General features: G+C 40.5%; 1 protein-coding gene across 7 annotated transcripts in view; it reads left to right on the forward strand.

The window, feature by feature from the left end:
* tcf12 (transcription factor 12) overlaps positions 1-24,775 on the forward strand; it is a 106,186-nt gene that overhangs the window by 58,071 nt on the left and 23,340 nt on the right. For 5 of the 7 annotated variants that reach the window (XM_052560893.1, XM_052560890.1, XM_052560892.1 and 2 more), the window contains 3 exons: positions 4,467-4,528; positions 11,008-11,140; positions 11,412-11,464. In XM_052560893.1, the coding sequence (XP_052416853.1) occupies positions 4,467-4,528; positions 11,008-11,140; positions 11,412-11,464 (248 nt within the window). Of the gene's footprint in view, positions 1-4,466; positions 4,529-11,007; positions 11,141-11,411; positions 11,465-22,751; positions 22,957-24,775 lie in introns of those variants that run through there. The other 2 variants (XM_052560895.1, XM_052560896.1) reach the window with 2 other exon arrangements.

Genomic DNA, 24,775 nt, shown 5'->3' on the forward strand with positions numbered 1-24,775 from the left:
TTTTGCTGTGTATATTGTTTCCTTGGTTTTGATGATCTCAAAATGTCTGATTATTAGCTTGAACCTCCTTTCTTTTGACAGATTCTGTAATCTTTAAATGCTCATGGGCGTCAGAATCATGAACAGGGAGAGAATTTCAGGGAAAGTGCTTTTCTCTACTTGAGTGCATTATTTAATGACATATTGGTGTCAGGACTAGTCTGTGCCTAGTGTCTTGATTGGCCTACACGAGCTGCAACTGTTAAGCCAGCTGTTCACTAACCAACTCAAAACATCTCGACAACTGTAGAGCATTTCATAGCTACTGACTGCTGTTGTTAAATTTCTTGCCACTCTTTACTGGCAGAGTCTGTTGCACTCACGGTTTAAAAATGGTAGAGGTGTGATCAGTGAAACAAGTGCCTCTGACATTTCTCACTGTTTCATTAGAAGCAAAACCCAAATCAATGTGAAACTCTCTTAAAGGGATAGCTCACCCAAAAATAAACATGGAACACATGATATTTTGAATATGTTTAATCCTTGTGTTAAACCAGAAATAATGTATTATTTTGTATTCCTCAAAAGAACATTCAAACAGGATTGGAATGACATCAAGGTGAATACAATGACAGAAATCAAAACGTTTTTGCCAAGTGCTTTGCAGGTTGTGTTGATTGTAGTAAAGAACCAAAATAAAATTATGTTATAGCCGATAACTGATAAATAGCTCATAAAATAAGGAAGTGTTTAAAATATTGCATGTAAATTTAAGTATTACAACATCAAAATGTACAATAGAAAAAATGGATATTCATTTTTAGATTTGCTGACAATTGTATTTTAACAGTGTTATTAAATTATTAGTTTTTAAAGATGCATTAAATGACAGCAAAGGAAATGTAAGAACGGGAAATGACGATGCACAATTAAATATCTACTTTTATTTTGTAAGGGGAAAGTAGGCTGTTTTCTGTGAATGTGCCCATCTTCCAGTTCATTAGCTACTATAAAGGTGCAAAGAGCAGTAACAGGTAAAACTATTTGCACTACAAACCAAAGTCTTTATGATGATAATAATAATAGAAAATAATGATTAAAAAAAATACAAGCAGCATAAAAAACTGTTTTTATACAGCTAAAATAACTGGAGGTGAATGAGACCAGAAACCTTGCATATTCAAGTTACAAAAGACCACACCCACACCCACACTTAAGTAAAAAATAAGTTGCATATATCCAGTAACTCAATAAATTAAAAATATCTCCCATATAGCCTGGTAACCAATATGTTACGATATAAAGCCATTTACATTTGTTTGTTGTGGAGTTGGAGGGGCCGTTAACGCTCCCCTGCTGACTGACAAGGTCACATGCTCCAGCTCTCCTAGTCCTCCAAACGTCTATGTAAATGAGCAGACTGCTAGCTGCAGCAGTCCTGATCCCGATTATCCCTGCTACAACCCCAGACATTAACCATCTCTACATGACTAGTCTTCAATCTTCAGTGATCCCATGGTTTTCCTGGCATAGCCTTTTCTCGTCAAACTTCATAACCTCATCGGTTTCCTTCTGTTGCGGCCATTCCCTGTAAACATCTTCGGCTCCCCAGTCACCTGTTTGATAGATTGTGTGACTAGAACGCTCATTAGCTGTGAGTCAGCAGGGGCATTGATAACCTATAGCACGGTGGCTAACCTCCGCGCTTCCCCGTGTGCTGGTGGTGCCGCCATCCCCCGCGTCAGCCCTTCCCCTAAAGGCCGGCGAGGCCGGGACATTCATCATCCGCAGTCAGATCCTGCTTCTATAATGTATGATGTGTCGCGGTGCAGGGGTAGGCGAGGAGAGAGGGGAGGCCAGGAGAAGCAGTGAGGCGGGTATTGATCAGGCCAACCTCCCTTCATCCGTCTGTCATTGCTCCAGCTAAGAGGAGGAGGAGGATGGTGTGATGAGATAAAAGGAGGAGAGAGGGGCTTGCCAGGCTGTAGAGGACGTGGCTAATCGACAGCCTCAACGCCCACTTCTTGAAGTTCATTTCTAGAGAGATTCCCCCTAGTGACCCCTTCTCACACATGTACTCACTGTCACTTCCTCTCACACTCACACACTCTCCTTTCACCTGCTGTCTCGCATATTCTCTGAACTCTCTCTCTCTCTCTCTCTCTCTCTCTCTGTCTCTCTCTGTCTCTCTGTCTCAGAGAGTGTCTTGGCTGAGAGAGGAGAGGAAAGGAGAGGAAGGTGTGTGTGTGTGTGAGGGTGTGAGGGTGTGGATGGTGGGGGCAGTGGCCTCACAGCTGCGCTAGCTGGCACTGCTTCCTCAAACATCAGCGCCACAGCCAGCAGCCTGCTTGGCACAAACACTCGCCAGTAACACTTAAACAAATTGCTATAGCAGTGGAAGAGCTGTCTTACATTGTTGATTTTTAACATTCCGAGAGACTTTTTCTCCCCCCACCCCTCGCTTTGCCTTTCTTCGCCTTTGGATGCTTTCAGCTTTTGGAACCCTCTGTGTTTTGAACGCACGCCCAATAATTTTCCACCGCTCGCTCTCTTTCTCTCGCTTTCTCTCTGAATATCAGGCCCCCATGGGTCTCCTCTTCCTCCACAGCTCTCTCAGAGTCATTCTTAATTTTTCTGTTCCCCTCATCCGGTTCCTTTTTTAGGTTTATTTTTGTTCATCTGCTTCTCCTACATGTCTTTTTCTTAAAAATAAAAAAAATCACACCCCCCCCCCACCATATATTTCTTTATTACCGATTTATTTTTAATTCATTATTTTAGAATGTTATATATAGTGATTTAAAAAGAAAAATAAATGAGTTAGAATTAGTTACAAATAATAATAATAAAATAATACTGAAATATAATTTATTTGGTATGTATAATTTATATTTATAATTTTTTAATGTAACAATAACTATGATAGATAGATAGATTTATATAGTCCAATATAGTTGTAATTTATTTCCCCAAATGAAAAAATAAATAAATAATAACTTTTCTCACTAATTAAATGAGTTCTTATTTTAGCTTTATATGTGGGTGATTGTAAAGATGTCATTGGAACAATTAAAACTCATTAATGTATGTGTCATAATTTCTGACTCTGAATATGTGGGTGTATGTGTGCAGTCAGGTGAATAGGTTCATCTCTTTGTTCGGCCGTTCACTCTGGCACGCTAGACAGTTAAACGCATGTTTACCGTTCAGATCCTCTGGGACTCCTCCTTAGTGGCTGAGGTTACGGCGCTGATCGCGTTAAGGTCCCTCGCCATGTTTACAGCGCATGGCTGTGTTACGCTGCACGAGAGCTTGCCAAGCCATGCGTGCAACTGCTCGCTGCATCCGAGAGACCCAGACCGAGGGAGGATGTTTTTCATGAGTAGCGCTTCCAGCTCTGCCAGGATCTAAAACAACAACGCGGTCTTATAAATTATTCAGCGTGGACAGAGAGTGTGTGACAAAACACATGCTGTAAATGAATATTTCAATGCTGGACACGAGTGCATCTGTAGAGGAAAGGCTGCCTGTGTGCGCCACAAACTCAGAAACCTAAACCTAGCCGAGTAGCAGCCCAGGAAGTCAGAATGAGGGGAAAAAAGCCTCCTAACCTTTAAAGTCGCTGAAAGACAGATGTTTTATTCCTTTGTGGTGACTAAGGGGGAGGGAGCGCAATAGTTTACCCACAACTATACTCCCTCTTCCTTTGCAGGAGCGCAACTCTAAATGTTATATCACGTCTATTGAGATCAGTTTACACCACAGGGGAAGCAGCGTTTTCAGTTAAATCACTGTACCTGATTACGACTGCGTCTCAGAAACTCGCACGCTCGCAGACACGTGGCCTCATGCACCTGAGCGCAGCAGAACCGAACCTGAACGCAGAAGGTGTAGCGCAAATACTTAACGCAATTGAAGTTACGCAAATATTTACCTTTTCCCTGAAGTAAACAGAATTTAGCTTCACTGCTGTGTTTGTTCAAATGTTTGAAAGTCTGACAAGTATAATATATGATGTTTTTAGAGTTGTTTATCATTTTCCTTTTGGAGTCTCCAGTTTTTTTCTCGCCGAGAGCTTGGAACTGCTGAGTTTAGATATTGTGAAGTGCATGATTCATACGGCTGCGCGCTGTGCACTTTTTATTTGCCCCTTGCAAGCTCACAGGCTGTTTCTGCGACAGGAAAAGGATGGAGATAGATTAGTATCGTCGACTGAGACTCATCTGACCCTGTAGTTTACTGTCTGATGGACAGCTAGAAAAAGTACACACGGAAATAAATTACACATTACTGATGTAATATGAAATATAAATCAATTCCTTCTGACCTTCCGCAGCCTTCATCTTCCAGAACTCACACGGAATGTGTGAGTTTTGGCAGTTATTGTTTGCCTTCCTTGAAATCCCCCTGTTTTTCACATGATTAATGTTTATATGGTTAATGTGTATGGTGCTGTTCTGATTGTTTATCTCTTTGTTTATCTATAGGCAAGTCTGAGAGGCCTCCATTCTCTGGTTATGGAAGAGAGCCAGGCGTCTCTGGATGCCAGGTAACAACCACAACTTTACTGTTATTATTATGTTTTTACATAGTTCTGCTTTTGTGTGAATCTCACTTAGCCCCTGATTCATCACAACTACCAGAGTGCTGAAAAGTGAACGTGCCAAATACTCCAACACATGGCTCAATTCTGTATACAAGTCCCACCTCAAATCATAAACAGTCTTGGGAATAACTGTAGTGAATATACTATTTTTTTTTTTAGTCAAGCTGAGCTGTAAACTATTGTTTGGGATGTTTTTTTTTTTTTGTGGAACAAAATGTTTTTTATTTTAATATATTGTCAAATATAATTTATTCATTTTCCTACTCTGGTTTTCAGTGTCACATGATCCTTCAGAAAATCATTCTAAAGAGAACAGGTTTTATTTGAAATTTTACCGTTACATTTGATTAGATAAATTTGTCCTTGCAAAAAAAATATATATATATATATATATATATATATACTGTATATATATCAAACTTTTGAAAGTAGTGTATACTAATGTCTATACCTTTTATAATTGAATAAATGTTGTTTAATGAACATTAATGTATTTTTTTGTGATACCAACTGTAATACATGGACTATTTGTAACCAAAAATAAAGTGGTGCCTAAAATCATTTGATAATCACAACTGAGAAGAGTCATCAAAAAGTCTGGGAAATTGCAGAAAAGCAGTGGGAACTGTTTATAGGTTCTGATCAGTTTTTCCACATCAGATGATGCTGAAAGAGTGTTTTGTGATGTCTGAATGCTTTCAGTATGAATGCTTTTTAATAGCATTTAATGTGTGATTTAGAAGGAGTGTTTATGTGTAGGGAGCAGGCCTTCAGCACACAGAAACATGACTTTCAGCACTTCCATTAAAGCGGGGTCACAGAGCCCGGCCCTGCTCCCCTCCCTCAGCCACACAGATGTTCCAGACAAAGACAGGATTGTGTGAGCTCTCGCTCTCCCGCTCTCTCGCTCTCCTGTCTGCTCATTCTCTCTGACACGGTTGACGTCAGTCAGTCAGAGAGTATACTAGGAGACCCCCCACCCTTTTTTCCCTCCAAATTTTTTTTTTTAAATTGCCTGTTGCTTGCACTTTTGCTCTGTTTACGTTTTGTACGCTCCCTCTCCAACCTTATGGTAATGAGTACAGGGAAACCAAGAAATAAACTCTTTTCCATTCTAGTTCAGTAATACTGCATTGCATATTAGTTCTTTACCTTACGGTTATTAGCAGACAGATTGAGTGGGCATGCAGGGTCTTAGCTTTAAGATTCAATTTAATGCCATGACTAAGAGACGATATTAGAAGAAGGCTACCTCTCCAGCTTAAGTGTGAGGTCAGCACAGCCCTCGACCCGGACGACCCTTTAATAACCTCGCCCTCTGAGCCCAGCGCCCATCTCAGGAGAGGAGAAACTAACAAACGCACCTTTAAAAGCGGCGTGCGGTTTGCGAGCAGTGAATGGCGCTAGTCAGAACGAATGAAAACACGGCAGGCTCTCCGGCGCGTTCGCTCATTCATAAAAGAGCTTTCTGAAAGGGAATGCCAGTTCAGACATTTTGTGTGGGAACTGGGGAATTTATGCTGGCCTGCAGCTGCACAGATCAGAGCCTGGCAGAGACTCAGTTTGTCTAGTCGCTGAAGAAAAACAGGAAGAGCGAAAAAGCCGTTCGGTTCCTGAGCGAATGTGGGAAGAATGCGGGCTGCAGGGTGGCTGCATTAATATTCTGAACCCCGCGTGTTAATACGGCCACCGCGTCTGCTGCGCATATAAACAGATGACTATCAGGTGCAGAGATTATCGGAGAAGCAGTGTTTTTAATACGCGAATCGGGCGCCTAATAACCCAGTCTGCTTCGAAAATTGAGCAATGCACATTGCGGAACCTAATAAAAGGCCCTATTTGTTCAGCAAGTGCCAAGAATGGAAATATCTGCACTAGTAATCTATCAAGTGTGTGGCAGTGATGGGAAGCGGTTACAGGATTTCCACAAAGCCAAACAGCCCGTCTTTTTATGAGGTTTGTCATCATTTGCAGGCTAAACCTCTCCCTCAGCAAGGCATTATTGCATCATTTGAACCTGATGTGGAACTGTACACCTTTTATTGAGTTAAATATTCAAACTGTCTCAGCCAGCTGTGTCCCTGTATCTCTGCCTGCCAAGCATCTCATTGGCTGCTTTCTTTTACTGGCAAGTTATTCAGCAACAAAAACAGTGGATTTCACATAGGCTTGGGAAGGGAGAACAATTCTCGCAAGTGCATTCTTTGTCTGATGTGAACCAAACAACATACAACAATACTCTGTGTTTCCTGCATGAAACATACTTCACAGACAATGTAGTCAGATTCCCGAACGGTTATGAAACAGGTTTTTTTTTTTTTTTTGTAAATAAATATTGTACAACGCCGCCAACTAGTAAACTAATGACTTTTACAAATCAGTTCTTCATAGTGAATCAGAAATAAACAGCACAAACAGTTTTAGTTGATTCCCAAACAAAGGACCCTGGTTACAGTGTAAACAATGTAGTTAAATTCCATGAGCAATATGCCTTAAAAGGTCAATTGTGTTTGAATCTGAACCATTCATTACTATAGTCAGATACCTGACAAATAACAAAATAACACTCAAAAATGAAAATATTCTTCACTTCATGTTGTCCCAAACCTTTATTTGTCTGCATAACACAAAACAAAAAATGTGTGGTCTTTTGTTTTTGTCCATGCAATTAAAATAAATGTTCTCCGTCCTAATCTGTTTGGTTACCATTATTCTTCAAAATATCTTCTTTTGTGTTCCACAGGCATATAATCATTACATTTTTGGGTGAATTATCTATTTAAGAAGCAAATGAATCAAAATCTCACAACGCAGTGTAGTTTGAATCCTAAACACATGACTCTAATAAACTGTAATAAGTGAATAAAAACCATTCAATGGTACCAGTAAAGTCAGATCAAACGATTCTTATGAGCCTTTTTAGTAAATCAAAACCAAAATGCTTGACCAGTGTAGCAATACACATGTATATATATGCATAAAAGAGAAGCTTTATTTGTCAGTTAAATTTTTTTACATTATAAATCCTAAAATGCTACAGTTTATTCTTTTGTTGCTAGCTGTTGTTTTGCAATATGTCACTAAAGGCTACTCTTCCGTTGCAATCTTTAACCTTGTAACATGAAATGCCATGATCCAAACATGAGAAATGTGAAAATACAGAAGCGATAAGAGGCAAGCGGTAGAGAGCTGTAGGTAAGCTTTGCTCCCGTCCCCCGTGTGGAGGATTATTCTGATTGTTGCGGCAGGATGCGGTTGACAGATGACTGCTATTATCTCCACCAATCTGCCTGACATTTCACTCAGGAAGATGATTGTTCAGATGTGAGCAGGCTCAAAAGCCCCTGTGATTCTGTCGAGTGTTCTTATGATGAACACTACTTCTCAGTATCCCCAAGATTGACCGGACTGTGGTGTAAGCGGAGTACTTGTTTTAAAGGCTAAACCACCGAGGGCAGTCATTTTCCTCTCACCTGCTAACACACGGCCGTGTTCACACGTAAACATCCGTACCCTGGAGAGGAATGAACAGAGCTTTTGTCAGTATATCGCCGCTGTGATCGCTTGTACTCAGTGTTAGGGATTTGAACACAGCCCAAACCCCCCAAGTATTAAACATCGCTGTGTAGCTCATCCTGAAATGATGTGAATGATACCTGGGTGTATTATTACTTTTCTAAGAGATCAGACTTACCATTTTAACTTGGAAGATGATTTATATATATATATATATATATATATATATATATATATATATATATATATATATATATATATATATATATATATATATATATATATATATATATATATATACCCACGTCTTATCTAGAAACCTGAATATGACTAGAGCTTGGCCTCTTTTTATTTATTTATGTATTTTATTTTTTCTACTAGCAACAGCCTGGCGTCATACAAGTTTTGCTTCAGGAAAACGTACATTTCTTATTAACTCTAAATTTAATTTAACTAAGATCTCACTAATCCCCTTGTGTTTCATGGAACCACTAGTTCTCTGAATGTAATCTTTAAATAGGATTTGACTAATTTCACATCACTGTAATAAACCACAGCAAATCCCCCTAAAATCACTCTCTACCGAATGTTAAATTAGTATTCTATCAGTCATTCATCTGACCCCGGCGCTTCCCTGTCTTGCTTTTGCATCGCGGCTAACAGTAAGAAGATAATATTGCTGTAAGGATTTCATATCATTGTACAAAGGCAACACTAGTCAGTCTGCTTTGCCTCGTCAATGTCAATGATGCCACCTCGCTGACAGCCTGTCACTTTGGAGAGCTGGTTTCCCCCTCATTCCTCCTGCAGTAAAGGAGAAGCCAACCTGATTTTCACACGATCTGATGGCCCTTGTTTTAATCGGCTAAATTCCAGGAGGAGTAGCTATTTTTAAGTGCTTTCTTCTGTAAGCCTCGACAAGTGCTTTGATTATGACTTCTATCTGACTTTGACATTGAATTTATTTTCCTGTATACCAGGGTTAAGCAAAAAAATATGATTGCAATATTTCTTTTCCTATCGTGCAATATCAATATTCATCATGATATTACTTTGCCATTAATGGGGAAGGAAGCGCTTTTCACATGTCTGTCAGACCTTGAGAATGAATGCGACGTAAATCGTTTGTTTACAATTAAACTCCACAGAGAAAGCTGCCATTTAATTTCGCGCCCTATGAAATCAATTTGATTTTCCCCCTAACAATAATCCGTTTTTGTTATATGATTTAATACAAACCTATCATCAAAAACGGTGTCTAATGAAATGAATGAATAAAACCTTAACGTTTTAATCGAAGTGCAGTCAAAAGAAAACATAACAGCTAATTTACAACAAAACATTGCGTTTTTATTTTTGTGAGGTACAGTAGTCAAAAGCCGCTCTCTAATGCATGCTGGGTCTCTCAGTCCTGTTACCTGATTTTTTCATCCCCCTCCTCACACTACTCTTTAACTCGGCAGACGATTAGGCTAATTGGGCTTCTTCTCTAATTGGCCTCTTAACCCAGTTTGCCGGGACGAGTGACGAAGTGGATGTTGGTCAAGGGTGTGATAGCCTCTGGGAAAACCATTTACAAAGCCTGAAGCCTACGCTAATCTCCTGGTCATCAGACACGGGTTTGGGGTCACTGTCTCTCTTCTCTCCTCTCGTAATTGGCTCGCCGTCAACAGTCTAGTGGCCCTGTCGACTTCATGGGCTCTATACACCGGGTGTTTTGTCAAGTTAAGGCAGCACGTTTTTTTACAGGGGAGCTGACAGCTCCTGAGATCAGACAGATGGTTTAATGAGGCTTGAGCAGGCCACTGTCGTACCCCCCTGCTCCTTCCTTCACTCTCCTGGGCCTGCTGCTCTTTTAAGTGAGGATGTGTCCCTGGCTGCATGTGGATACGCCCTGGGCCGTGATCAGGCCTGATCAATAGCAGTTCACCGTGAGCAGAAGGGGAGGGAATCACTAGGTCAGACTGATTGGATCGATTTCTCCTTGGACTTCACTGAGCTGCTGGCACTCTCACATCAATAACTGCACAATTGTGTTCAGTAAAGAGAGGAAAGAGCAGAAAAACTCTCAGGGTTTTTTCCCCATAACGAGTTCTGATTGTGTCCTTCTGTGAAGCACTAAACCTTCATTCACGGGTCACACAATAATCTAAAGTAGTCATGCATTCACCTTCATATTTTATATTTTAATCTGGGTGATGCTCATTTTATTTTTTGCAATTTACTACTTTTAAAGTTACAGTTCAAAAGCCCTGTTACATTAAAGACTTCAGAATGAGCTTTTATTCAGAATGAGGTTTTTTATTGCTGATATTATCGAAGTAAAATTAATTTCATTATTTTGTATATTTTCTTTGTTTCCCGTCAAAACTTTGGGCTTGACACCATGTCATTTTATATCTTATATCACAGTTAGGGATGCTTACTATAAGATTGCTATAAGATTTAATCGATTTATTTATTTATTTTTCCAAAGTCAGTAGTGGCATATATATTGTATACATAATAGCAGTTTTTTTTTGTTTCTCATTTTTTACATTTTACAATCCAAACACTAATCTTTATATGTAATCTTTCTCAAAATAATTATCTATAATATTATTTTTTGATTGTTCATTATGTACATTATTTAGATATATAAATGATTTATTTTAGTTTTTATTTTTAACTTATTTGATGATAATTGTATATAATATTAAAGTATAAAATGTTAATATCAGTCATTAATGGGTTGTCAACCATATTGTGAAAACAGTCATCGGCTTTTCTGTTCTTTTTTTTTTCTACATTTCAGTTTGTATTGATTTTATTTCAAAATATGTTTTTGCACACACATTCACTTCTTTGTGCATTAAGATGTTGGCTCTTGGCCCTGGCCTGAACTCTTTTCTTTTTTGTCTGTACAGTCTAGTCTGAGGTCGGACATGGGGCTGGCAAGCCCAGGGCCCGTCACCACCTCTGGGAAGTCGCCCACTCCGTTCTACTCTTATACTGGCTCCAATCCACGAAGACGTTCCCTTCAGGACTCTGCTTCACTGGGTTAGTGCATGTCTGATGCCCTCAATGAGGAAGCATGATTATAATGCCATGGTTATGTATAAAAATGGACACTACTGGAAATATACATTGAGCATTAGCTTTTATTTTTTTTTACGTTGAATTTAAGAATTCCTCGATTTCTGATGCTTTCATATTTGTCTTTGTAAACCTGTAATCAAAGAGACATCTGACTGAGTGCCACCGCATGCTCATTTATTTCTTTTTTTTCCCCCTCAAATGTCTCAAAGTTGTTTTTGTATGCTCTCAACAGATCCTCTGCAAACAAAGAAAATGCGCAAGCCCCCTCCTGGCCTGCCTACATCTGTGAGTACAGCATCATTTCATCTTCCTGCCATCGCTTTGCTTTAAAAATAGATGCTAGTGCACAAACAGACGGTTGGTACGGCGGCACGCGTTTTTGATTTCCGTCTTATCAAAGTCGTCCTCTGACACGGCGGCGGCGTGTACCTGTGCGTATGTCGGGCATGTGTACACGGGAGCCCAAACCTGCCTCTCAAGTCAGCTCTGTTGTGTTTGCGGATCCTCCGTTTGGAGCGCTGCGGGCGTAGGTGTGAGGTAATGATGCTTGATTGATTTGTGAGGCTGCCCCGTCAGCGCTCTCGCCCCCCTCTCCTCCTCTTTCCCGCAGGAACAAGGGCTCAGGGACACGAGCTGTCATGCCGCATCCCCGCCACAGCTCTTTTGATGTTTAATTAGTCATTATGTAGCCAGAACAGGAGGACAGACAGAGATTAATAACGTGGAATTGGGGGGAAATTTCCATGGGTGATAATCCCAGTGGAGCACCAGACATTAGGATTCGGAGGAAGTGTGGAGCTCAGCTTGACTCCGCCTGTGACCTCCATTGGTTCAACTCCAACTCAACCTTTCTGTATGCATAAATCGCACATTCAAACAATCATTGTGGGAAAACGGAGGGCAGATAGTGAAAGCCTCCTTTTAGATTCTCCCTTGTGAATGCGTGAATACAGCAGCGGCTTTAGCACAGAGATCCCCCTCACGTTAATGCAGCAGGAATCGGATTCCTCCCGCAGAACAAAACGAGGCCTTTGAGGGCTGCGTGGCAGCAGGATTAGTCTTCGTGAGCTCTCAATAATCGCACGGCGCACAGGCGAGAAATCAAGCGCGACTCTTCGTGAGGCGTGAATAAGAAGTTGCGCAATGCACTTTTGTCTTTGAATTTGTGTTTGAATCGTAGCTTGTCTGTGACAGAGTCGCTCTGGTGATACGAGACTCGGGGGGGGGATGGGGAGCCAGATACTTCTCGCTATTAATGCCAGAGGAAAAAACAAGCGGAGACAGAAAAAGACGGAGAGGTGGGGTGGTAAGGGGGTTGAGGAGAGATTGGTGGCCTCGTGGGGTACATCTCTTTGTTGTGTAAATGGACATAGGGCTTTTATTTGTCACTACTTAACACATGGCCGCAGGTGCACTTGTGTGATTCATAACTCAAAGCAGCTCAATTCAGCACAGGGTAGAGCAGTGACGGTGCACACCGGGAATATAGATCTCTACTCTTACAAGAAAGGATGGATTCTCTTCGAAATCCCACTCAAAACTGATGAGAGAGTGTGTTAGGACCTGTGTTTCCATCTAAGTTGCGAATGTATGCAAAAAAATATAATTGGTAAAATAATTTGTATAAAAGGCAGCTTTTCCATTCCGTGTGTTCAAGAGCACAAAATCATCACATTTTAGAAAAATGTATGTGAAATATAAATACAAAATTGTGGAAACCACGAGGGCTGTTTTTTTCTAAAGGGATATTTCACCCAAAAAGTAAAATTAAGTTATCATTTACCCACCCTTGTGTTGTTTTAATGCCGTATGAACTTTTTTTCTCTTTAGGACCACAAAAAGAGAATTTTCGAGGGTTTGGTGGAAAACAAAACCAAAAGTTCGTCTATTATTAAACAAAAATCCTGACCTTGGCCATTCATCTCTCTACACAGCTGCACTTTCACGAGACTCTATTAGTGCAGCAATTCACTCCAAAAACGCAACACAAAATACAATCCACATGCTCTCTTCTCAGAGGTAAATATGTATGTTGTGTTCATCGCAGCAACAAGCTATCGCATTCACTTCTGTCAACTTCTGACTGTCATGATAACCGGAAGTTTGGAGATATTTAACTCAGTAGAGAAATTACACAGATGCTTTTTGGGGGGAATTTCTTTTCATGTTGTGTTTATTCATCTTAATTTCTTACAAATTGTGTGCTTTTCCCCGGCAAGTCTGAGTGAACTGCTGTGCTTATAGAGTCTCATGAATATGCAACTGTGCACAGAGACCAACGGCCAAGATCAGGAATTTCGTTAAATAATACATTAACTTTTGTTTTGTTTTTCAGCAAAGCCTAACGTAAACCCCCAGAACACTTGCATTTTATGACTTGTTGCATAGGATCATTCTGTGATACTTTTGTGTCTGCTTTTTAAAAGCTTGATGCTGTTCACTATTCACTGCCATTGTTATATCAACAAGCATAAGTGTGGCTTTTTTATACTTCTGCTTATGGGGTCTGAAAAAGAAACAAGGGAATACAACATTAGAACAGCACAAGGGGAAGTTAACAATGCCTTCATTTTTATTTTTTGGTGAACTATAGCTTTAAATGTAAGGAATGAATTGTGAATAACAGCGACAAAACTTTTTTGCATATGATAGTGTATAGAGCATAAGGTTTGCATATAGTGTTGCCTTTCAGTAACTGATAGTATGTGCAAACATATGTGCTTGACACATGTGCACTAGAAAGCTTCATACTTGTCCAGTGTCTGCACTTTTTCTCTCCAGAAGTTATAAAAATGACTTTGTACTCTTTAAACTGAACTCCTTCATGCAGGCAGGCATCAGTGCAAACATTTATTGTATTGCATCTCCAATAATTTGTTATTATTGCTCCATCTCAATCTTTTCGTCATTTTTTTTTTTTTTTTTTTTTTTTGTGAAACAACGGGCAGCCTTGTGGACAAACTAAGCAAAAAAGTTGAGTATGCAGAGTATGCATGGTTAGAAAAATTCTAGCTGCGCTTGGAGTTATTTTTATACTCTTCATAGGAGTAAATGTAAATCACATGCAATGTACACATGGACTTGAGAGCAACAGTAAATGATATGACTTGAGGAAAAGTTATGTGACTCTTTTTTTGACATGTATCAAAGAATTTGTGCTTTTATCTGCATTTTCTACCTGCTTTTACTCATGTTGTTGTTTTCATCCAGCATTTTTATTGAATATCCCACTAAATCCATGGATAGAGACCTAGGTATTGATCCATGTAGACAGACATCGTCCCATTACTTTTTAAAATCTTTTTTAACTATGAATTTATTCCAGTAAATGTTTTGTTACTTTTTTTTTTTTTGCAACAATTTAAATCTCATATTTGTGTTTCCATCCAAAATTTTTACTACAATATCCAAAGATTTGCATATACATATGGATGGTTGGAAACCTGGTTTGCGTGGACTGGCATTTGGTGACAGCCATTAGTCATCATGATTGGACAAGAGATGTCGAAGACATAGACGTGGGAATAAAGGACTCTGATACACCTGCAGAGCCACGTAGGGTCGCTGGGGCAGCTGTGTGTGTGTGTGTTGTGTGTGTGTGTGCATGCAGTCTGGAGGGTACCTGTACAGTGGGCTTGCAGCTGCAGATGCCTGGAAAGCTTTTGCTTGTGTAAGCAGACGAGCCCCACTAGAGGCCCGTAGAGCTGCTTGATAAACAAAAAGAACACAATGCTTCCCATCATCAAGCACTCCGCAGGGAATACAACCCCCAATTCACCTAAAAATACTTTAACTATTTACCTCTTACCAGCTCATCCCTTTTTTAAATGCAACACGGCTGATGGATCGGCGTAGTTTAGGTATAGATGTAAATATTTATGGAATAACATCCTCTTCTTTTTGGAGCAGCGAGGGCATGCTTTGCGATATAAAGCCCTAAATTAGACATGGCAGCAGACTGGGGATGTACAAATATTTATAACCGTGTTTGATTTGTGTACTCGCTGTGTTGAGAAGATGAGGGAACCATATTAACCCTTGAACTGCAGGAAAAGGTTTAGAGAAAGATAGCGGATGTTTGTTTTTCAGTCACTAAACATTTGAAGATTAGACATAAGTAAAGCGGAAGGCTTTATGGGGGAAAAAAATCTAATTGTGATTTTCCTGCTTAAGAAATAGAGATTGAGATTTAAAAAATAAAAATCATATTGTGATTATGTATCAATACGATTATAATAGTAATAGTTGCGATTATTATTCAATATAAATATTAAACAAAATTAGTGGACTACTGATTTATTAGTGCTTCTTATTACCAGTGTATTGGAATTGATGGCGGACGAGTTCCCAAATTCACGTTACAAGTAGGGCTGGGTATCATTCTAAAATTTTCGATACTGATACCGATACAATGACTTCCTGAATGATACTTTGCAAAATAGTGCAAATAGTTTTAATACAGCTCAAATAGTCTTCAGTTTACACATTTGTTTTAAAACACATAGCTCAGACAGAATCATAATTTCTATTCATTTTCCACTGATTTATTGATGAACATTAGCAGCTTCCAGTGCTGTCTGCCTGTGTTCTCTATTCTATGAGTGCTGTTCTGACTCAAAGGTAATAACATTTAATTTCAGTAACAATACATGGTCCAAACACACATTAGACGGCAATCGGAAGATATTACAAACACTCGATGGTGGTTTAAAGTGAGTTTTGAGTAAAAGCGGAATATAAATCTTATTTATTGTCTTATGTAGCATGATGCTAAAGTGTGCATGAATGGTCACATAACACGTGCTTTTGGTCGTGTTGTATGAACGGACATCTGCATATGATCGGAGCAACACGCAACTCCCGCGCTACCCTCCGTTGGAAATGAATGACTTTTGGTCTGTCATGTGTTACTTGAGGCAGTGGAAAGCCGGATTGAAATGCAGTGGAAACGCCAGTATGACGAGGATCGTTTTCATTTTAAAACTAAAACGCACCAGTGTAAATGTAGCCTTACATAAGGGGGCTTGGACGCATTCACACTAAATCCACAGGTGTGAGCCACGTCTCTGAGTGTAACCGGTGACGCAGACTGATCGGTGTATTACATTACCATGAGAGCTACAGAGAGCAGACTGATCCGTACACTTTCGAATCGCTCTCCTCTCAAAGATATCAAACAATGATAAATTTGCACCGCATTGCTTCCAGTCGAGCGCACCTAGCTGCAGACTTATTTTGCTCACTGACGTTGATGAGATTAACCCCTTTAGTGGAAAATCCCTGGTGTGTTGCTGTATTTACTGCAAATCAAGCCACTCTGAGAAACCGCAAAGCATTATCATTTTGAGCTGCTCACTTGTAAATGAACACAGGGCTGCATTTCACTGTAAAATGTGAAGTGTATATATTCATTTATTTGAATCATTGGATTATCGCACTAAATGTATCCCACTTTCAGCCCAAGACATTTCTTCAGTTTTAGCATATGATGCCTAGTGTTTTTATGAATGTCTGCAAGCAGATGTAGGTCGGGTGCTTTGCTCGTTGCTATGAGCGTGGCAGGCGTGTGCTCTGCAGTTTGCATGCGTCTGGTGCAGCGGCAGCCATGCTGTCAGGCAGCTGTGTAGGCACCTGTGCTGAAGGACCCTGGCCCTCCTGAAAGCCACAGAGGGAGAAAAGAATCAGAGGCGGATGAACGGCCCCATGACTTTGGGCAAGTAACTGCATCTAGTGGGAGATTTATACTTGGTGGTGAGCCTGGAGCTGCAGCCTATATGTGTAAATAGCCAGGCTTTTTTTAAACACCCTTGTCATGGGCACGACTGTTTGATGTGACAGTGCCTGTACCGGGGCGCCGATGTTCAGCCCAGAAGAGATGATCGGAGAGAGAGAGAGAGAGAGAGAGAAAGGAAAAGAGGCAGGGAGAGAAAGCAGCAGGGAGCGCTCGCATTCCTTCGGGCCCTTTTGCATGTGAGAACACTGGCTGTGAATGACAAAAAAGATTGTCATTTGCTCTTGATAGATCTCTCAGGCACCCTCGCTCAGGCAGAAGTTGCACTTAGCAAAGAAACGAGCACTAGGAGAGAAGTGAGAAGAAGGTTATGATCCACTGTGGTGACAAGGACACGAGACTAGCGCCCTAAGCTCGGAGATGTCAGCTTGACTGGAGCTCCACCATTCAGAAGATACATCCTGCATTTTTGACTAGACAGCCATCTACAGGCCATGCAAGCTGATGCAGGTCACCAACGCCATATTGGGCTTTTTGTGTGCATTTGTTCTGGGTTGTTTCCTCCCTCCTTTTTTTTGCCCACTCTCTTTGAACCCCCTGTCTCTAATGCAAGGTCACAACCTGGCAGCGAAGATCCTGTGTAGTTGGACATACCTTGGGATAAAAGGCCCCACTAAAGCTCTGTTAAGAATAAGAGTACAGTTTGATGTAGGTCTTTCATGTGGCCACTGCTCTTTGTTCTGGAGAAAATCTCTGTTCTCTTTTGTATTTCCTCAGCGCTGAGTTTTTATGGCCTCACATCTCTGCTCTAAAAAGCATATTCTGCAGCTAGTGGTATAAAATAAAAGCCGCATTTGGTTTGATACCTCTGAGCTTAGAGTCATGTGATCTGGTATCCTTACATGACCCACGTGTTCAGACGGCATCCTGTAACCTGTAGCTTTTAATAGCTCTCTTGATCTTCAGACATTCCACTTCCTCCCAAACTTATCTGATATTTAGGCTCATTATGTCCTTATAACCCATGTGTCTGTCTGGGGTTTGTCCTCTAAGCCATCAGGTCATAATCCTGCCACCAGGGGGCATTGCACTGGGTCAGTGTGTGTGTGTGTGTGTGTGTGTGTGTGTGTGTGTGTGTGGGTCAGTGTTTAGTTGTACTATAGAAAATTGATATTAAAACTAAAAAAAATCCGAACCCGTACAGAGGATTGTATATGAAAAAGTTTCACAACGGTTTAATGCAATTTCAGTACCGCAGCTAAAACTAATACATACATTTATTTTATTTTAAAAAGGAAATATTAACAAATTAAACAGTGTCATGTAGCAAGTATTTAACAAACAATAACCCAGGTATTAATAATTAGGAAGTTATTATTATTTGTTACATCAGCTCTGTGACCTTAATACCTCACAAATACATGTCCTTTGATATTTTGCTATCATCATCTATTATCTTTAGTAACAACTTTTAACAAAACTAGTTTGCAATCATTTAAAATAACTTGATTACACAAAAACAATAAAGTCTATGCCATGTCCTCGTTTAAATAGGTAGGTAAACGTGTGTTTGTGTGTGTGTGTGTGTCTGAAAGGATATGAGCTCATCAGATAAGTGATTCGATAGATGTTCCTGGTTTGAGTCTGATGCTGAACAGAGACATGTCCACCTCTTTATCAGTTTAGGACGAGGGAACGAGCCTCTTTATCTGTTTAGGCTGCTGATATTTACCTCCGACTTCAGAGCCCTAAATCCTGAAGCCTACAAAAGAGCAGAGACCCACGCCTTTCATCTGTCAGTTAGACTACAAGAAAACCTCATAGAAATATCTGCTAATTTAGACCCACATTCAGACTCGCAGATTTACGGGAATCTGTTTTATTTTTATCCTCACAGCTGTGGTCACTTTAAGAGCGTGCTCAGTCAACAGTCAAGAGCTGATTATCTTAAGATGTGATGTGTGTAAAGTAGAGCTAATCTAAGCCACACTGGCATGGTTCACCTGGCTGGAGCGCAGCCTGCACGTGAGCCCCAGACGCGCAGGTTGTAGGTCAGCAGACAGCAGATGTCACGTATAGAGAAGGTGTCACTGCGTAGGTGCAAGTCAGGGAAGTGGGTGAAGCTGCTTTTGTGTTGCTTGATGTCAGGTACGCAGTAATTGGATGAAGACTTGTTGCTCGACTCGTGTTTTGGCCCAGACATGTACGAAGGCTTCAAAACCTGAAGCTCTTCTCCTGGACCCTGATGAAAGGGCCCCGGTGGATTTATCATGTCTGGAGGAGATGCTCTCTAAATACCGGTGTTATTCTAATATAATGTTCGTGTCGTCTTTTTTGTGTTTTGTCTAGGCGCTGTCCTCAGGCAGGGAAACATTAATCATTACAAGCACATAACCGAATGCTCATAAGCCCACGAGACCCGTGGAGAGAGATTTTCCTCCTAATGTGTTGTGATGAATGGCCTTATAGAAACACAAAGATGTTAAATTAGCTTGTATGGGCTGAGATGAGCGTTCTGCATGTTTCTAATTTACAGACGTGGGATGTGTGTGGGGATGTTGATGTGGAAGTGTGTCTAGTTTTCAGATTGATTAGTGGGACAGACTGTCTGCAGCACCTATTACATTTAACGCCGTAATCCACACAATCAGTACAGGTGAATCCCAGACCTCCTGTGTCTGTGGTGTGATGAAGAACTGGGTTGGCTTAACAATGTCTTAACAGGTGCGTCTCGACTGTATTAAGTTTCCAGCATTAAGTTTTGGTGCCTTGACTAAAAGCAAAATACAGCACAAAGTTACACAAAGCAGAAGCCTGTTTCAGTGTTTTGCATTAGCGCTTTTGTATTAAGTAATATATATGCCTATATACTGTTTTGTTTGTGTGTGTGTGTGTGTGTGTGTGTGTGTGTGTGTGTGTGTGTGTGTGTGTGTGTGTGTGTGTGTGTGTGTGTGTGTACCTTTAAAAAATATATGCACGTTAATGAATTGAAAAATATAGATACTTGAAATTTAAAATGTATAAAATAAAATGCACTTCCATTCAAACATTGTAATTTGAAAGAAATTAACACTTTTATTAATCAAAAATGCATTAAGTTGGTCAAAAATGACCATAAAAACATTTATAATGTTACTAAAGATATCTGTTTCAAATAAATTATTTTCTGCTGGACTTTCCATTCATCAGTCCTGAAAAAATATCATGATCTCCACCAAAATATCTATAAAAATGAAAGATTTTTGATTATAATAAGCATAAAGTCAGCTCGGATTATTTCTAAAGGATCATGTAGCACTGAAGACTTTAGGAATGGCTGCTGAAAAGTACATTTTATTATTATGTTATTACAATAGTATATAGATCTTTTAAGTTAAGTTTAATTATTGTTTAAAAAAATATATCTAAAAATAAGTCTGACAATCTTTTTTGCATATATATCGTTTTTTATATTCTGGAAAACAAGACAGTGTGGGTGGAGCTATCCAGAACAGCGCATCTGAAATAAGAGCTGGAAAATTGTCTCCTTGTGCTTCGAGCAGGCAAAAAGTGGCTTTATCATGTTGTATCTATAGTAACTAAATGTAACCAACAGTGTCTGGTGTAACTAAGTTTATGTCCAGTGAATCTCACCAGTGATTGGTTATTTTCACGGTGGTGCTCAAAATGAAGTTATATGCGGCAGCTGTGTGGAAATCTTGCGAGAACAAAGCAAACACGAGTTGCGAATGCTCCGGACTTATGTCCGTGATTTCTGATTTCAGTTCTGTCCCTTTTCATTTGTCTCTTTCATTATTTTTTCTGTGTTCTCTTCCTCCCAGCAGTGCATTCTTTATCTGGATTTGTTTTATGGGGCCTTCAAGAGTTCCTCCATCACGGCCGTCTCTCTCCTAAAGAATCGACTTGAAACGGCTCCAGGTTTAAAGTGGTACCAGCCTGTCGATCTCAACCACCTTGGACACATTTGAAAGAGTCTCACCCGGAGAAGAAAAGAGAATAAATAATAATAGAATTAGAGGGGAAAGCATAATAAAGTATCGTTTTCTGGGAAGGCTTTCATCTTTCCATAACAATAATGTTGAGAATGGGACGGTGTTTGGACTGGGAAGCCTGCAGTGACAGACATGAAAGGGCCCGGAGTGGAGCGGCCTAGAGTGGGCTTTAAAGAGACCGATGGTGCTTCAGGTCAGCGTGTTCACAGCACGTGAACAACCTCGGCCTCCCCGTCTATTTTTGCACCCCTGTCCATTCATTCTCAATGACTGTGTCCAGCGTTTTTCTTTTGCCTCTCTTCCACCCTAACATTTCCCTTCATTTTCCCTTCTTTCCCCTCATTCTTTTCTCCCACCTCCAGTGCGCCTGTTATTTGGGTTGGTACCCTACCTCCCCTACGGTCTATGGGCAAGAGGCCCAGGAAGGGGAGCAGTGGGTACAATGAGAGCGAGAGAAGGGGACGTGTGAGGAAGTGGAGCGTCATTGCTCTCGGTGCTTGACGTCAGGCTCGGCCCCTCTGCAGCTGTTGGATGTGTTCAACAGCTCTCTGTGTTTACTGTCACGCCTCTGTGGGCACTATTAAAACAACAGCCGCAGGTCAAAACATTCAGAGCAAGACTTGGTTAAGGGCGAACAAGTGCATGGCATGAGAAAAGCATAGTCTAATCGCAATATTAGCAGTGTTAGAAATTATTCTCTTTTTGTATCACCACTGATTATTATGATGTCTTTATTAAAGAATATATTATTAAGTAAGTTTTTATTCATTTGTTTGTCTTGAAAGAAGGCTCCTTTAAACACTTATACTGTATTTATTGTATTAAAAATGCTTTCATTATATTATTTAATAATACTTCATTATATATAATATTATGAAAATTTATTTGAAGTAGTAGGAGGAAAATATATTACGATTAAGTATATGTAATGTATTACTGTACCTCTAACTTTTTTTCATTTACAAGATTATTGACGCAGTGAGGAAATCCTCTCCATTCCCTCAATCCAACCCCTCAATAAAAGAAAAACAATAATCACTAAAAAGATTAATCAGCTGCGGATTTAGACCAGTGTGTGTTTGTGTTTTTGCGTTTGCATGCCCTTCTTAACTATGTCAGTGGATGTTTCATTTCATTTTCTGTTTGCCTGTGAAAGAACAGACAAGAACAGCCTTCCTGAATCCTGATAACGTTCGCGGTTCAGATACACTCTCTCTGTTTGAGTCTAGAATAAAGACATCTTTCGCCAAGCTTTCACATAACGAGTCTCATAACCCTGTGCATCAGTTACATCTGATCAAATGCACATTTTCATTTGTTTTCGGGTTGGCATCCTAAGGTGGTAACTAAGAATTAGCTTCTTAGTTTAGATCCAGCTTCAGTCTGGGTCCAGCCCTCACAAAGACCTGAGATGACTGAACACCTGAGAAGAGCTATAGTAAATATAATGTAGAATCTTTCATTTTCTATAAACCTGCTTTGCAACGATTTGCCTCGTGAGATGTGCTATACAAATAAACTTGAAGAATCAACAGGTAAATAAACATAGCAGTCTTTTGAGCGTTTCATTCAGACCCTTTTTGCGCACAAAAAAATCCACCATTCTAATTTCCTTTCTGTCTCTTTTTTTAAAGTACAAGTCAATCCACTTACTCATTTGTTTTCCACCCCTCCCTCGCTCTTTATCCTCTATCTCCCCCCTCCTCTCTTTGCTTCAGCACTTATGGGGCTTTAGGGGAGTCTAGCTCTGGGTATTGGTCCGTTCGCCTCCCCCTCCTCCTCCCATAAGCCTCCTCCCCCCCTTGCTGCCGGCTGAGTTGGTACGGTCCTGCTTTGCATAAGTTGTGTGTGAGTAGATCCATGTGTAAGGGGCCAGCACTGAAGGAATTAGTCCCTTGTGCAGCGGGTGGATGTATGTGTAGGGAGCAGGCTGTTGAAAAGAGATCATCTGTATCAGGCTCCACGTCTCTCCCAGTATCACTGAGGCTTTTATCATGTATTGCGCCTACCCCGTGCCAGGAATGGGCAGCATGTATTACTACAACGGAAAATCGGTGAGTGCCTTCTCTCCCTAGAGGGAAATGTGTATAAGTAAACATGTTTTTCATGCGCGCAGTGGGCTGTCGGGTTTAATGGAGTGGTGAGCCGTGTCTGTTCTGTGTGTAGAAAGTGAGTTGAGGGTCTCGTTGCTCTCGGCTTTGCTCGTGTGTGTGTGTGTGTGACTGCTGACTGTGTTTCCATTACCTCAGTCTGAGCTGGGTCAACATTTACTTTCATTTACAGTTTACAAAGTGTAAGTTCTTAACTGCTGTAGATACTTTAAAGCCTTTTTAAGTCACACGAAATGTGAATCTGAAATATAACTGCTCTTTGGAGGGAAAGTGACACTTCTGCAAGCCTGTCACAGTTTTTTTGGATGAAAACGTCAGGTTTTTCTGTGTGTTGGGAGTTGTGTGTGACTGATGCTGGCGGTGCTTGTGGCTCACTGTGAGCTCTGAGCGGCCGCTTTGCTGAGACGGGTTCACAATACTAACAAGTGGGAGTCTGGGAATGATTAAGGAAGAGTCTGTCTGTTGAGGTTTGACTTTCCTGTTTGCAGATTGAGCTCAGAGCTGCAGCATCGCTGTTTCTCCATCTGTTTTTAATCAGCCAGGCATTCTTCTCTCTACAGGAATCCTGATGGGACTCCTAAACCTCTCCACCACAGGCCCTTTGATTTCTGTGTGCCTCTCATGATGCCTGTTTGCCTGGCTGCGTGTGGCTGTCCGTGTGAACGCTCGTGTGCATGTGTGCTGAAAGTTAGTCAGGTGCTTGATGATTGGATTGGTGGTACATGCTTACGAGAAAGAGGAGGGGGCGACTCGAACCTGCACTTGCGCCTCACGAGTGGGTGTTTGAGTTTACTCGGCTTTGCTTGAGGGGTTTCCGGAAACATAGCAAAATCTGATAAAACTTGACATCAGTGATTCATAAAATTAGAAAAAATAATGATTAACTGTAAATGGGAATGGTATTTATTTAATAAGTTACTTTAATATTTACTTTTAATTGCTTTGGTTTACACCCACACACACACACACACACACACACACACACACACTGATTTAGGTATAATTAGCTGTATAAAAATATCTATGCTCTGTCCTAAATTAGATGGCCAAGTAAACATGTGTGTCGGGGGGGGGACAGAATGTTCCACCTACTTCCTTCAAGTGAGACTCGACTCCCCAGACAATGCAAAGCACTGAACGCTCAACTTCAGCAGAGAGGGAAAAGTTTCCAGGAGATTTCCCCGATGTCTTTCTCTCTGTGTTTGTGCAGGGCTCTGGAGATTTCTCCATCTGTTTGATGAATTCAAGAATGATCCGTAACCCATTTAATAAGAGCCTGCTTATTAAATGTCTGTGTTATTCACATTATTACTGCTGCTTTTAACAAGGGCGGCAGCAGTCATGTTTGCACAACTATCTAAAATGCTCGATCATTTCTAAAATGCTCGGTCATTTCTAGGGACAGAACATGAGACCCCAGCTTGTGTTTTCACTTCTTTTGAGGTCATCTGACAGAGTCCAGACTTAGCTTTCCTCGTAGGCCATTATGACAGATCTCTTTGTTCCTGCACCACAAAGCTCACTTTGATCTTTTTATATTAAGTATTTCCAGCCTTGTAATGCCGGCTGGGAGGAAAGAGAAAATGAGGAGCATGTGGCTCACTCGGGTCAGAGTTGAGCTTTATGATCCAAAGCAGCGAGTAAATGCCCAATAAACCCTTCCTTGTGTTGCTTTATTTATATCTTGGCGCACGGATCTTATTTATTTATTAAATGTCAGATGCTCTGAGCATCAACAAAGATGAAAGTCACATTGATTTGT

This window comes from Carassius gibelio, chromosome B7 (assembly GCF_023724105.1).
Source record: "Carassius gibelio isolate Cgi1373 ecotype wild population from Czech Republic chromosome B7, carGib1.2-hapl.c, whole genome shotgun sequence".
In the NCBI taxonomy this organism is placed as follows: Eukaryota; Metazoa; Chordata; class Actinopteri; order Cypriniformes; family Cyprinidae; genus Carassius; species Carassius gibelio.